Source organism: Elgaria multicarinata, chromosome 1 (assembly GCF_023053635.1).
Source record: "Elgaria multicarinata webbii isolate HBS135686 ecotype San Diego chromosome 1, rElgMul1.1.pri, whole genome shotgun sequence".
In the NCBI taxonomy this organism is placed as follows: domain Eukaryota; kingdom Metazoa; phylum Chordata; class Lepidosauria; order Squamata; family Anguidae; genus Elgaria; species Elgaria multicarinata.
This window is the reverse complement of record NC_086171.1, coordinates 181135514-181149732: the sequence shown is the minus strand read 5'-3', so window position 1 is coordinate 181149732 and position 14219 is coordinate 181135514. Positions and strand designations below refer to the sequence as shown.

Below are 14219 nucleotides of genomic sequence, written 5' to 3'. Positions count from 1 at the left end.
GACAAAACATGTTGACTACAGGATGCTGTTCAGTGGACTTTCTTAGGGCACAATCCTATCCATGTTTAGACCGAAAGAAGTCCTACAATTCCCAGCTGGAAGTTGTAGGACTTATTTCTGTCTAAACGTATAAACGTGCATAGGATTGTGCCTTACAGTCTGATCACTGCCCATATCAAACAAGGTAGCTTCATGTTCCTGCCTCAAACTGTGGGCAATACGCTGAAGACTCCCAAAGGAAGAGATGCACAGAGAATTTCACTATACCAGGCTGCAACTTGGGAGCAGATCTTTTCTGAAAATCAGATCCTTACTGCTGTATTTTATTCTGAAATGTAAAAATTGTGGAATTAAAACATCATGCTCTAAATCAACCTTCCCCAACCTGGTGTCCACCAGGTGTCATGGACTGCAGCTCCCAGCATCCCCCAGTTCAACACATCTGGAGGATGCCCAGTTGAGGAAGGCCAGTCTAAATTAATGGGTAAAATAAGGGATGGGGAATGCTTGTGGCTATCTTGGGGTGGGGGGCAAATCCCAATCTGGCCCTCCAGGGTTCTCCAGATGGCCATGCCCTTTCCCCTAGCCCCACCCCCTTTCTACCAACCACCAATAATACGGTGGTTTCCCAGATTTTCCCTATTCTAAAAGGTTCAGATGCCTCTCCTAAGGCTTAATTACTGGCAGTGGGGAGGGAACTTCAAGATAAAATATGCTGGTATATTTTTTTTGTATTTTGGCTCCACCCCTTTTGCCTTTGGCTCCACCCACCACTGGAATACTTCCATTAAGACCTTCTCCAAAGTGAAATTCAGCCCTTGGGATGAAAGAGGCTCTATACCCCTGGGCTAACTAGTCATTGAAAGTGGTGACTTATCACATCACAGTGGAAGATATACAGCAAGACCCTGTGGCCTGGTTTGTTCGTTGCTATGTACCTTCTGCCAATGATCCACCCGTACTCAATGCGCATTAGACGCCCACGCATCCTAGCCTGCAGCAGGGTGATAATCTTGGCGAGGCGTTCATCCCGCATCTCCTCCAGTAGACCTAGCAAGCCTGCTTTGAAAAACACCTGTGAACAAGGAAAAAGTGTGATGCTTGAAACAGTGGGGATACTGATGTTGAATGAACCTGTTCCAAAAATTCAGAAGGACCTTCTCCTTGTTATGATTTCTTGCATATATAATGGATAAGTATGTCCCCATTTAACAAACAAACAACAACAACAACAACAGAAAGATAGTTTATCCTTAATCTCAGTTACTTTCAGATCCTAAAATAATTATATTACAATATCTCAAATTTATTTATTATATTTATAAGCAATCCTGTAACGAAAATAAGTTTAAAACAACAATTATAAAAGGAATGATACAATAAAATGTGTTGCAGAATTAAATCAAACTCCAATTTAAGTTCAAGACTATGGCAAATTACAACAAATTTACTCTTGAGAAAAGCCGCCAACTTCAATTAAACTGCTATAGCATAAAGAGAAAGCAGTACCAGAAGATTTAGAATTAACAGTTAGTTTACTGAAAGTTGCAAGAATATGTACTGCTAAATATTGGAAACCACATTTATTCTAATATTTACTCCTGAGAGATTTATAGGAAGACTATCTTTATTTAAAAAAATTGACAAATATGAATATAGTGTACAAATATTTCTGTATTATATTATCCCATGCTTAGATATTTTTATATATCTATCCACTTTATTTCCCTGTTAAGCTTTCTAATTTAGTATGTTTATGTATTTCTACCTTGGTTTTCTTCTTGGTTTTGTTATGTTAAATGTTATATACAGTTGCCATAGTATGATTCAGAGAGGATGAAAGTAAGCAGTTAACAAGCTAGAAAGTATGCTAGGAAAGCAGATGCCCTTAACATGACTGTATGGTAGACATTGAACAAGAAAGAAGAGAACACAGGAGAGAAGAAACTAAAGTGGAATTGCTATAAAGGTAAGGAGATGTAAATTTAGTTTACACACACATATTCTGCCCATGCTCAAGGCTTTCATTTCATGGCACAGCAAATCCCTCAATACCCGAATGCTATTTGCATACTGGGTACCTTAGTGTGTCCGAACTTGTACTGGGAGTGGTCAAGCTCCAAGGAATTCAGCAGCTTCTCTGCGGCCTTTCTGCTATCCAAAAACTTGTCTTCAGGAATGGCAGCAGGATTTAGGATACGGTAGCTGTCAAGATAAAGGACAGGATATCAGCACATTGAAGAAGAGATGCTGAGAATCAAGAGTTCTTCCTCATATAAGGCCAACCTGCAGTGGCCATTTTGGTAGAAATGGGTTTAGTGTGAGCTCCTCTGCATATCTTTCCCAGCATGCTCTGCCATGGGACAGCAGTGGTGATGCTGGGTGTGCTCTGAGGCCAGGTCTTATGCTGATTGGTGGATTAATTTACTTTTACTCTGGAGGTTTGCATCCCTCAGTGGGTTCACAGGAAAGAGATGAAGATCAAGATCGCCTGTGGCTGATGTAGCCATTGTGCCAAACCAAGGCAAGAAAGAAAGGAAATATGATGGATCTCCCCACCTCCTTAGCTGGAAGAGGGAAACCCTTTGTCACCTGCTTTTGTCTCTTGCTGTCCTGTCAGCACACACTGGAAATCAGCATCGCCTGAAGACATTTTGCTGCCAGAGGCGAAGGACAAGATGCCAACTGCAATGGCAGCTGAATCTTTCTTCAACAGTGACGATGGGGCAGCAGCATCCACTGCCTCTGAAGACAGCAACCTTTCTCTCTCTCTCTTCCAACTCCTTGCTGCCACCTCCCAGCATTTGCCCCCCCCCCCCGCCCAAGCAACTACCTCACTTTGTCTAATGGTAGGGCAAACCCTGAAGGAAATCAAACTAGAGTCCCTGGCTGTATATACCTAAGCCAATCCTCCCAGGAACCTTTTGTGACAAACTTCACTCCAACTAAGAAAATAGTTTTAAGGTGTTGCACACTTGAGGAGATAAGCTCAGGAGAAGGTTCATTCCCAGTTGGTGAAGAGCCTGTGAGAGCTACCTCCCCCACTGGTATAGGCGGGGATGTTTCTGGCGCCGTCTCTTCTACTTCAGAATCTGATTGATCACCTGAAACTCCTTCCACCAACCTTAGGGGAGCAGGGCTAGACATGACAGTTATTTTGGATTAGCGTGGGTAAGGATGGCAGCAGAATGAAGCACAGAAATGATGGCTCCTGGCCAGGACCGGCCCTACCATTAGAGTGAGGCATTCACCTCAGGAGGCAGATGCTGGGCAGTGGCAGCAAAGTGGCTGTATCTTAAAAGCAGCAGGCTAGCCCTCCTTAAGCTAGCATGCTGCCTTCAGGTTCAACTCAAGGACGCTGTCCATTGCCAGATTTGAAGAAAGAATCAACTGCCAAGTCTTTTGTACATGGAATGGGAGGGGGTGCTATTTTGTTCTTCGCCTCAGGCAGCAAAATGCCTTGGGCAGGCACTACTCCTGCTCTTAGTAACTATTGTGGTCATCCTGAATATCCACATTCTGCAGTCACAATATATTATGCATTTTGTGCGTACATTTGGGTCCTTACTCAGGAGCAGAAGCTTGCAGCTGTCCATTGGGGATATTCCAGCTCTGGATTTCCTGCACTGAGTATGAGGTTTGACTAGATGACCTAAATCCCCCCCAAACACACACAGTTCTATAACAATGATAAAGAATGATCCAGTCTGCCACTTGGCATGACAGGCTGGAGCAGAGTATTGCCAAAGAAAAGTTTGCATCTCCTTACCCCAGAAGAAAAAAAAAAGACTCTGCACTGATGTAGATACACAGCTTTAGTTTCCGAGCCACCCCTAGTCATGGTTGACATATTTCCAAGCATTTTTCCATAACCATGAAGGCTTGATTTAAAAAAACAAAAAACTAAGATATTTGGAGTATTTACACTACAAACATAAAATAATTTAATTGTCATTCCTCCTTCCCAGAGAACCTTGGAAGCTGTATTCGGGGGTGGGTGGGTGTTACTAGAGATCTTCAACAGAATGCTCAACACCCTTATTTCCAGTTCCTAGGATCCATTTTGAGAGAACCATGGAAGGTAAACTGATATAAAATTGATATAAATTTGTAGTGCAAATCCACCTCAACAGGTCACATTCTGTGCCAATAACCAACCAGATTCCACACCTGTACAGCAAAACTGCAGACATACCCACTGCAGCCCTGCTTACAGCTTATCTCTCAGTGGGAAATTACTAGCAACCAATGCAGGTGAGAAGAAGAAAAGTGAATTACCGCTGCTTGAAATCAGCATAGAGGATCCTGTTTGGAAACCCTTTCCTACAGATACGGATGCCTTCTAGCACACCGTTACACCGCAGCTGATGCAACACCATGAAGGGGTCCATAGCTCCTGTATAGGAAAGGAAGGACGTGTTCTGACACCATTCATCAATGCTCATACTTTGAAAACAGCAATAATTCAGGTGCTCTTAAAGTCTAGAGAAATGCAAGTCTAGAGAACTGAGAAAATAACAAACATATATGGAATAAAATTAAATGACAGTAGTATGAGAATGCAAACCAAGGAAGCAAATAAGAGAAGTCAGAAAGGAAAATGCATATTTTACAGCCCAATTCGAAGCACATTTATTCAGAACTAAGTCTTACTAAACTAGAATGGATATTAGCCTATTATTATTGTTGTTGTTGTTGTTGTTGTTGTTGTTGTTATTGTGCCACTTCCTACCGGGCAAGTTACACATACAATATAGAACTCCACTTAATTTACATAAATTCTATGCCACTTCAAGTGTTGTTCATAGTGGAGAAGTTGCTAAGAGATGCTTAATATATGCCTCCTATTTTGTATATAGGTGGGATATAAATTGAATTAATTAAATAAATATTTTCTTGTGCACTCTTTCCCCTTGCCATTCTCACCCATCACAGACATCATATAGGGTATGTTCTGTGACTCTTTACCTGGGGTCTTTGTTTCATTGGGGATGATGCAGCGGACAAAATGGGGCTGGGTGGCACGCAAATTGGTCATCAGTTTGTTCAGGTTTTCCTGAAAGGCAGACATACAGGGTTAAATAGTTTTACTGGCTCCTGGTCCATTTTTGAGCTCATTTCAAAGTGCAGTGTTTAACTTTTAAAACTTTATACACTACAGCTCGGGCACCCAGGTTTCTAAAGCACTTCCTTCTCCCACACGAACCTGCCTCATTAATAGAACCCTCATCTGAGGCCCTTCTCTGCCTTGCCATCAAAAACTGGGCAGGTGGATGGCCGTGGAAAGGGCCTTTTCAGGGGTGGTGACACCCCCTCTCCCTATTACAGAATTTCCATCCTAGGCAGGTCCACCTGGTACCAAATCTAATGGCCTTTAGAGGCTGAGAAAATCTCTTTTTATTCTTAGCTGCTCTTTTACCTGCTGTACTGTTTTTATTGCTTTGTAGGTAGCATGTTTGCAACATTTCATAATTGCTATTCATAACCTGGGAGCCCCTTGGGAAGCTTTTAACTGAAAAACGGAGTAAAAATGTTTCAGATATGCTTTTTTTTCGTACTCCAGATCTGTCAAAGAACAGCTGTGTGGTCCTCTTTCCATTGAGCTTAATCACAAGGAAAATAAAGAATTCCATTTTAAGCAAGCTTCATCCTAAGCTTTAAGAAAACAGAACTGGTATTTTCATATCTGGGGTGCTTCCAGTGGAGTTTTTTTTATTGTGCAATTGCCCTGCCTTATTCACAGAATTTTACAGAGGATTTTACAAGACAGTGACATCTTCCATTTGTAATGCTTTCGTCTTTTCCCTCCACTTCTTCTCTCTTTTTATTACTATAGAAAAACCATTAAAGCAGGAAAAGGTGAAATATCTGCACAGCATCATTTGATTGGTAGGCCTAGGAGCCATCCGTCTGGAGGTATCTCTAGTTTGGCATCCAACCTACAAATCACTACTTTCTCTTAGTGGTACTACATAATATGCAGCAGCTTTTGTACTCTCTATCTCTCTCTCCCCCCCCCCCCCCCGTTTACCACAAGATAAAACCATCCTAAAAGGTTGTTGTGATGTTACATAACTATCTATCTATCTATCTATCTATCTATCTATCTATCTATCTATCTATCTATCTTACATAACTATCTATCTATCTATCTATCTATCTATGGAATCTGTAAGTATAATAAAGTGTTCTGGTACAGGTCTATGGTTATGTATTCCTGTTATATCTCTGTATTTTATGGTAAGTAGTTCTAGGGGGAGAGTGAAATGAGTGGCTAGAAGAATGGTGAATTTGCATGTGTGTAATGATTGGCTGAGTGAGTGAAGGGGGGTGAAATGTGTGTGATATATAAACTGTGTGTTGGGCCATGTGAATCAGTTAGGGAGTTGATGTGAGATGGGTTAGATCAGAGATAGGGTATGGATTAGAGAGTGATTACATGAGTTAGCGATATAGTGAAGGTCTGTGATGATTGCATAGTATTTGACTGAGAGTGTGATCTGGGGTATTGTGTATGCGTGGACATTATTTGTTTATACCAATTCTACGCCTTCTGCTCTTAGCTACATAAAGCGGAGGTTATAATGGAAACAATACAGATGAAAATATAAACAAGTGGGTCCACACAGCTCAAGGACAGAGTAAAGGGTTGGACCTGAGCCTCAAAGGTCCTGGTGGCAGCATGGCTGTGTTTGGAAAAGGTGTTTCCTGCCAGGGTGAGAAGGGGATTTCTTACTGGGAAAGGGCTGGAATGCCACAGCTGTATTGGTTGTTTTCTAAAACTTTGTGATCTCCACATCATTCTTTTCTCAGTTGTGAAGCCTTGGCTCTCAGTCAGATGGACACAACAGAGATGGATGCCACTCATTGGTTCAATGTGGGCTGAGTTACACCCACCTAACTCTCTCCCAAGACAGGAAAGGCAGAGGCCCAGTTGCTCCAACCCCTGTAAAATCCACATTCGTTTTCTTCTTCCCAAGGGTTGTCCTTCCCGCAGTCAAGAGTGAGGAGAGAAGTAGCACAGACTTAAAGTGATGTTCATGTAATAAATTATCTAAACATCACTGCAAGTCTTAACTGCCTCTCCCTCAGCAATGGAGAAGCAGCCAGGAACCATGTAGCTCAGGCATCACAGGGGCAGAAATAAGCATTTCCCTACCACATAGGGAACTGGATTCCTCCCCATTTTAGTATTCTTTCCATTCGGTTCCTAGCTGAGAATGAAGTGATGATGTTCAGCATGAGCCGCCAATACTGGGACAGTCACAGGTGTGAATTCCCAGGTAACTATGCTTTCAAGGAGGAAGAACATTCTGGACCATTTGGGGAGAAGATCCAAGCCCTAGTGGTCTTAGAGAATTCAAGACTTTGTTGCTGAATCAAGTTCAGATTATTGCTTGAAAGAGCTGTTATGCATATGCACAGACACAACCAAGTGGAATTCTTCAGGGTCTAGCTAATGACTCTGCTTACACAAGGAAGCAAACACTTACCTTATGTAGCTGGGACACCGTTTGGAATGAAGCTGCCTTCTTACGCTTCTCTTTGCCTGTCCTGTGTGCATCATCTGTCCAATGAAATGCCAATTTTTTGTCTTAGTGGTATTCATTCAGCGCATTTGGTTCCCAAGAGCTGGGAGATTCATTCTGCTGCTTGGGCAATTAATAGTCTAGCTCTATTCTATGGTTTGAACAAGAGCCCTGAAAGAGTTCCATCTCTAAAGCGAAGTATGTGTCAACCTGGTCAGTACCCTTGAAGGGAGATGCCTGGGAACATTCAATTCCCTGAATGAAGGAAGGAATAACATTTTTTTCCTATCCCCAAACCTGCAAGTGATTTAAAAAACTGTTTCAAATACGTATTTAAACATCTGACCTAGCCTCTAAACAGGGCATATGCAAGGCTGGACACATATGTGCACGCCATTCAAGATGGGATGTGGAATACTACGAATCTTTCAATTTAAAACAAATGAAAGATTCGTAGCATTCATAGCTTTGCATCTTGGATAGCTCCTTCAGAGTTCTGATGGGTTCTGACTGAAACCCGGAGCAGATTCATCGTCCCACTGACATTGCATCCAGCCACCTCCACTGGTAGTAGCTCTTTCTGCAGTCTTCAAAGCAGTGCTTTACTGTCCTACGGCCTTGATCATGAAAGTTCCTGTCTTTGAATCCAAAGTAGCTCTCCCATACAGCTGTGAAGTAGATGCATTTAGCTTTCTTAAAAACCTCAGTCAGTGAAGCTTTGTAACACAGATGCATTAATGTTTCATCCATCATAACTCTTATCTGATTTCTATTTTTATTTAAGCTTTTTTTATAACAACCACCACCACCACCACCACAACAGGGAGGTTGGTATGCTTCAAAGTGAAGTGTTGCTCTCTTTATTTTGGTTCAAAAGAGTAACTTTGTGTTTTGGAGTTCAGCACCCATCTCTGCCCTGTACTTTTACTGTTAGTCTCACTGGTGTGCCTTCCTGGAAATGCATGTTTTCTGACCAGTCATGCCCCACCATGGCAACCATTTTATGAATGGCCAAACCGCCACCAACCCATGGCAGCCATTTTGTGAGAGCATTCATTCTATTTCTATACCACCCCATAGCCAAAACACTTTGGGCAGTTAACAACCACAATTTTTGCAGTCAAGTTTCCTGCATTTGGGGAAATCACAGGGGTCAGCACACCCAGAGTGCAATGGACGAGACTCGCCCTGAGAAAACCACCTTCATAATCATGGTGTCTCTTCCTGCCAGGTAAGAATGATACTCCCAAATGATACACCTATGATACTCTTTCAAAATTCCAGATGTGCCCATCAACCCCAAAGTTTGGGGAACACTGGACTGGATGGACCTTTAATCTAATCTTCCAGGGCTCTTCCTATGTTTCTTATGTGTACCATATTCAGTGCTACATAGGATGAGCACACATGGGAATGAGACTCACCTGCAGAAGAGCTCACATAGTTCTCATATAAGGCAGCCAGCAGCTTATTTTGTGATTTTTGGAAGACTGTTACCACCGTCTCATTCAAGGGGTCTTTATTCTTATCTAGCCAGCCAATTATGTTATAGGGCACCTGTGTTCAAAGAACAAAACAACAGATAGTGGAGGCAGAACATAGAAAAACAACACTCAAAAGCCCAAAATGTAAGAGCAGGGAAACCAAGACATACCACTCCTGCGTAGTGTACCAACTCAAAGTGAGTTTCATATTTGCGCTTCTTATCTGGCCGGGGCTTCTGGAAATTGGGTGATTTTCCAATATGGTTGTCATACAGTTTGGCCTTGAATGACATATCAGAGGCTTTGGGGAACATACACTCTTCCTCCAGAATGGAGAGGATTCCCATTGGCTGCAATGAGAAGATACTGATCAACAGGCTGGAGGCAATCTCAGATGGTGTTTGTTTTGTCTGGTGTAAGTAGGGGACAGTCTAAGCAGTAACTACTGCCATTTCTGGCAAATGACTACAGTTTTTGACTACTATATACAGCTGTCTCAAGTTAGCATATGACGTATAAGACGACAATATTATACCGTTAGTAAAGAGGCTGCTTCTGCACTATCTACTGGGAACTTTTACCAATAACTTTTACAGGAGCTTTTACCAGGACAACAGGATGATCCTTACATTCTTTTTTGAAGATTGGAAAATAGGGGGAATCAGCACAAGAAGACATTCCCAATCAAAATTCATTTGGCATGCTGTGAAAGCAGGCTGTGAAAATAGGTTCAGGTAGTAGGATCAAATTAACAAGCTACTATGGCCTGGGCGGGAAAAAGCTTTTGTTCTACCATTTTAACTCATTTTAATCACAAGTGATTATTTTCACAATACCGCTTTATGACATATTGAACAGGATATTGTACAGGATATTGACCTTATGACAACTCTTCCCTTCACTTCAAAATGATTCCACCCCACTGCAGTCCTACTTTTAAAGGTGTTTTGTTTACACTGCTTGTAGTAGAATATGCTGCACTCTGGAGCATTCAAATATGGCTTTCTGAAGACATTTCCTTATTTCCTTTAGAATGTTTTTCGGATGTTTTAACAATGTATATTATGTTCTTAATTCAGTTTTGTGTATTTTATATTTACTGTTGTTCCCCGCCTCGATCAAAATGGAGAGGCGGGTAAGAAATTATTATTATTATTATTATTATTATTATTATTATTATTATTATTTCATCTTAAAAGCACCACAGAATACAAAACATTATTTCCAACTAATTATATGTCATATTCTTCTTAATAAATAGATATGATGACAAGAGGAGCCATGAGACATTTTCAGACGTTTGAATGAGTAAAGACACAATCCTATGCATGTTTAGACAGAAAAATGTCCTACAACTCCCAGCATTCTCCAGCCAGCATGGCTGGCTGAGGGAATGCTGGAAGTTGTAGGACATTTTTCGGTTTAATCTACAAAGGATTGCACCCTAAGTCAACATTGGGAGTTAATTGTCTAAATCACCCCTTTGTTGTTGGTAATCTCTCTTTAAATGTATTAAAGTGCTCCAAGTAAGCCTTCCTTGCAGTGAAACCATTTTAGAGAAAATAAGAACTGCTAATGGCCAGAACTGATAGAAACAATTTCCAGTCAGAAATATACAGATCTAGCAAGTCTGAGTTCAACGAAAAGGAAATTATTTTTCTCAGTTAAAGGACTGTCAGACCCACGATTGCTCATCTGATTTTGTTCTGACTTTATACTGCTAGTTTTACCCTACCCTGTGCCTGTTTGGTGCATTCTCTTCCCCTCCTTATTGTTTTATTATGATTGTATTAGAATGTAAGCCTATGCGACAGGGTCTTGCTATTTACTGTTTTACTCTGTACAGCACCATGTACATTGATGGTGCTATATAAATAAATAAATAAATAAATAAATAAATAATAATAATAATAATAATAATAATAATAATAATAATCTGTTAGACCGGAAGAAAGAGAAATCCAAGGGTTAGATCCAGGGGCCGGATCTACACTACTGCTTTAAAGCGCTTTATAACAGTTTTGACAACTGTTGGGGCCCAGGAAACACTCCATATACAGTTGTCAGAACTGTTATAAAGCACTTTAAAGCAGTAGTGTAGATCCGGCCCAGGTTCTGCCTTCCCCAAGAAGAAGGGATCCACTTGTGTAAAGTGCCTCTGCCTGATTTTTATGGGAATCCCCTCCCCCCACAACACCCCCCAATCCACCAGGGTCACCTGACTCATTGTGTAGCATTTTCAGGGTGAGGGAGGGGCTGCCATGGGAAAGAAGAGGTGGGGACGTCCACTTCCATCCACGCAGTTGACCCAGCGTAAATCTGGATCCAACCTCAGAATTAATTGTAGTCACATACTCATCACCTATTCCTTTCTCCTGTACATAAAGTGACATTTATTGTACCATCATGTCCTAATGTTACCTTTTCAATTAGATCAATACAAGCCTGCAGGTCCAGGCCAAAGTCAATGAAGACCCATTCGATCCCTTCCTTCTTGTATTCTTCTTGTTCCAGGACAAACATGTGATGGTTGAAAAACTGTTGCAGCTTCTCATTCGTGAAGTTGATACATAACTGTTCAAAGCTGTTAAACTGTAGATAGAAAGTGAAAGTGCTCGAGACTTCACCATTTACCTCAGCTACTACCAGCACCCTTGGAAGAGTATCAAGGCGATTTTATCCATTTATGTGTAATAGATTTCCATACGTTCCGGTGATCTGGTAACAATATGCCATCAAGCAAGTTTCTGCCCACATATAAATTCCTGGACGATAAAACAGACTGCACTGAATGGGCGTGCTGTGATTAACTGAATGGAAATGGCTACACACTATGACAAGGTCATAACATTTTGGATTTGGGGTTGCCTACATAGTTATGATCTGCATTCATCAAGCCACCCTTAGACATCACATAAAATAATCTCCAAATCTGGCAGAACATTGTAGTATGTAATGCACAAGCATCACACTTATCCTGTGGCCATTGGGGCACAGTGGAGGCTGGTGGCTCCGATGTCAGTGAAGCTATGAATCCACTCTGGGTTTCAGTCAGAGCCAGTCAGGATTCTAAAGGAGATAACAAAGGTACTGAACCCATTTTAGATATTGGGTTCAGCACCTTGGATAGCTCTTTTAGAGTTCTGACTTGTTTTGACTGAAACCCAGAGCAGATTCACAGGCCCACTAACATCAGAGCCACCAGCCTCCACTGTTGGGACATTTAATGATTCTGTAACTTACCTCAGATGACTGGAATGGTGGGATTTAAATGTTTTTATATTCATTCCTGCTGTCAGTAGAACCCTGTAGTTCTAAGGAGATCTATGGATCTCCAGTAGAAGATTCTCAGCACCCTCACCAAACTACAATTCTTTGAGGGAAGCCATAATAGCTAAGTCAGGATAAAACTGATATACATTTTCCAAATCTGAATGGAAGGGATGTTGTCCAGTTACCAATTTCAATTATTCACAACAGAATACTGGGTTTTTCACATGGGACTGTTAATATGCCATATCTACTTTCAGTTTCATCACAGAATTGAGAGCTGAGCAGTACACGAAAAGCATTTCCTTTTTGGCTTTTCTGCTGCATAACCTGTGCTAAAACAAAATGACACAATTGTACAAGTAGAAAAAGTTTTCTTTCCCTTTCACAAATAATACCGCATTTTTCTTCTTCATCACAATAGTTAAAGCTGCAGGAGCCCTGCCCTCTTTTGTATCTGGTTATGCTAAGCAGGACTCCTGCAGCTTTAACTGTTGTGATAAAGAGGGAATTTCACCAGGTGCTGCATGCATACAAATAACACCTGCTGAATTTCCCTTTTCAATACAACTGTTAAAGATAAAGAAACTCTGTCCCCCTTTCCATATGGTCAGCCTAAACATGCCAGCAACTTTCATTTGCTTAGGGGGTTATTACATACAAAATGAGTCAGTCTGTTCGCAAAAGTTCCAGATAATTTAGATTTCCATAGGCTTCAAGGGGGGAGGGGGAAGAGTTACTAATGTTTGGTCTGTGTATTTCATTCTTAACAAGGCTTGGTTGTTGTATTCCCCATTCTACAGTTCAAAAACCTCTCATGCTGGTATATGTCGGTGGGCCAATTTTGAAACTCACCTCAAAGATCTCAAAGCCAGCAATGTCCAGCACTCCGATGAAGAACTGCCTGGGTAGCTTAGTGTCCAAGGTTTTGTTGATACGAAAAACTAACCACTTGAACATGCGATCATAGGTTGCTTTGGCCAAGGCACCCACTGCATACACCACCTGCAAATGTCCACAAAACAACAGTTTGTCAGAATACATATTTGTTCCTTTCTGATTAGATTACATACTCAAGCAAAAGTGAGGGTTGTTGGGAGGTTATTTCTAGAAGAGAATCAATAGGATACATGATGAAATAGCTTCTGGGTATTTTAGCCCACAATCCTGTTAACACTGACTTAAAGAATAAAGCCCTTTGAATTCAGTTAGGCTTATCTCTGAGTAAAGTAAAGATCAGGTTGCATGTATCACTGGTGTTATTTGATCATTTAAACACCATGTAATAAATGTAATTTTGAAAAGTGACAACCACTCATCTTTCTGGGAATGGACTAGGTTCAGTAGCAAAACTAAATGAAGAAGCTAAGTCAAGTCAACGGAACAGTGATGGTAAAAGAGCAGACATTGATTTGCATACAGTATAAATATTTCCTTAATACATTTCCCACAAGTCTTAGTACACAGATTAAGAAGTCAGAAATGAAGGGTCATCCAGAATGTATTTATCTATTACATTTATGTTCTGTCTTGCTTCCATCATGCACATGTTTTCCCTCAGATCCACAGCTGCCTCTTTACAGAGGCCTGTCAAGTTTAATACAATAATCATAATAATATAATATAAATTTATTTTCTACCTGTGTCTCCCTCTGGATCAAGGCAGGGAACAACATTAGATACAAATACCATAAAATGTGCTGGTATTAACATTTGAAGCTCTGAACAGCTTGGGGCCAGGCTATCTGAAGGAACACCTCCTCCCATATGTACCTGCCCAGACCCTAAGGTCATCCTCAGGGGTCCTTCTCCGCGAGCCCCTGCCAAAGGAAGTGAGGCAGGTGGCTACCAGGAGGAGGGTCTTCTCTGTTGTGGCACCTCGGCTGTGGAATGAGCTCCCTAAGGAGGTTCGCCTGGCACCTACACTATATTCGTT

At 41.3% G+C, this 14219-nt stretch overlaps 1 protein-coding gene and 1 non-coding gene across 2 annotated transcripts in view; both read right to left on the bottom strand.

Moving 5' to 3' along the window:
* Positions 1–14219, bottom strand: part of MYH7B (myosin heavy chain 7B) — a 64106-nt gene that overhangs the window by 24106 nt on the left and 25781 nt on the right. Inside the window, exons 14-22 of the mRNA XM_063144924.1 lie at positions 13139–13288; positions 11435–11605; positions 9184–9363; positions 8954–9086; positions 7494–7567; positions 4969–5056; positions 4279–4396; positions 2082–2205; positions 939–1075 (exon numbers count right to left, since the gene is read on the bottom strand). Coding sequence (XP_063000994.1) covers positions 939–1075; positions 2082–2205; positions 4279–4396; positions 4969–5056; positions 7494–7567; positions 8954–9086; positions 9184–9363; positions 11435–11605; positions 13139–13288 — 1175 coding nt within the window. The remainder of the gene's footprint in view (positions 1–938; positions 1076–2081; positions 2206–4278; positions 4397–4968; positions 5057–7493; positions 7568–8953; positions 9087–9183; positions 9364–11434; positions 11606–13138; positions 13289–14219) is intronic.
* On the bottom strand, positions 8606–8768 carry LOC134413443 (U1 spliceosomal RNA). Its single transcript, XR_010026469.1, has one exon. It is a non-coding gene; the product is annotated as a U1 spliceosomal RNA (small nuclear RNA).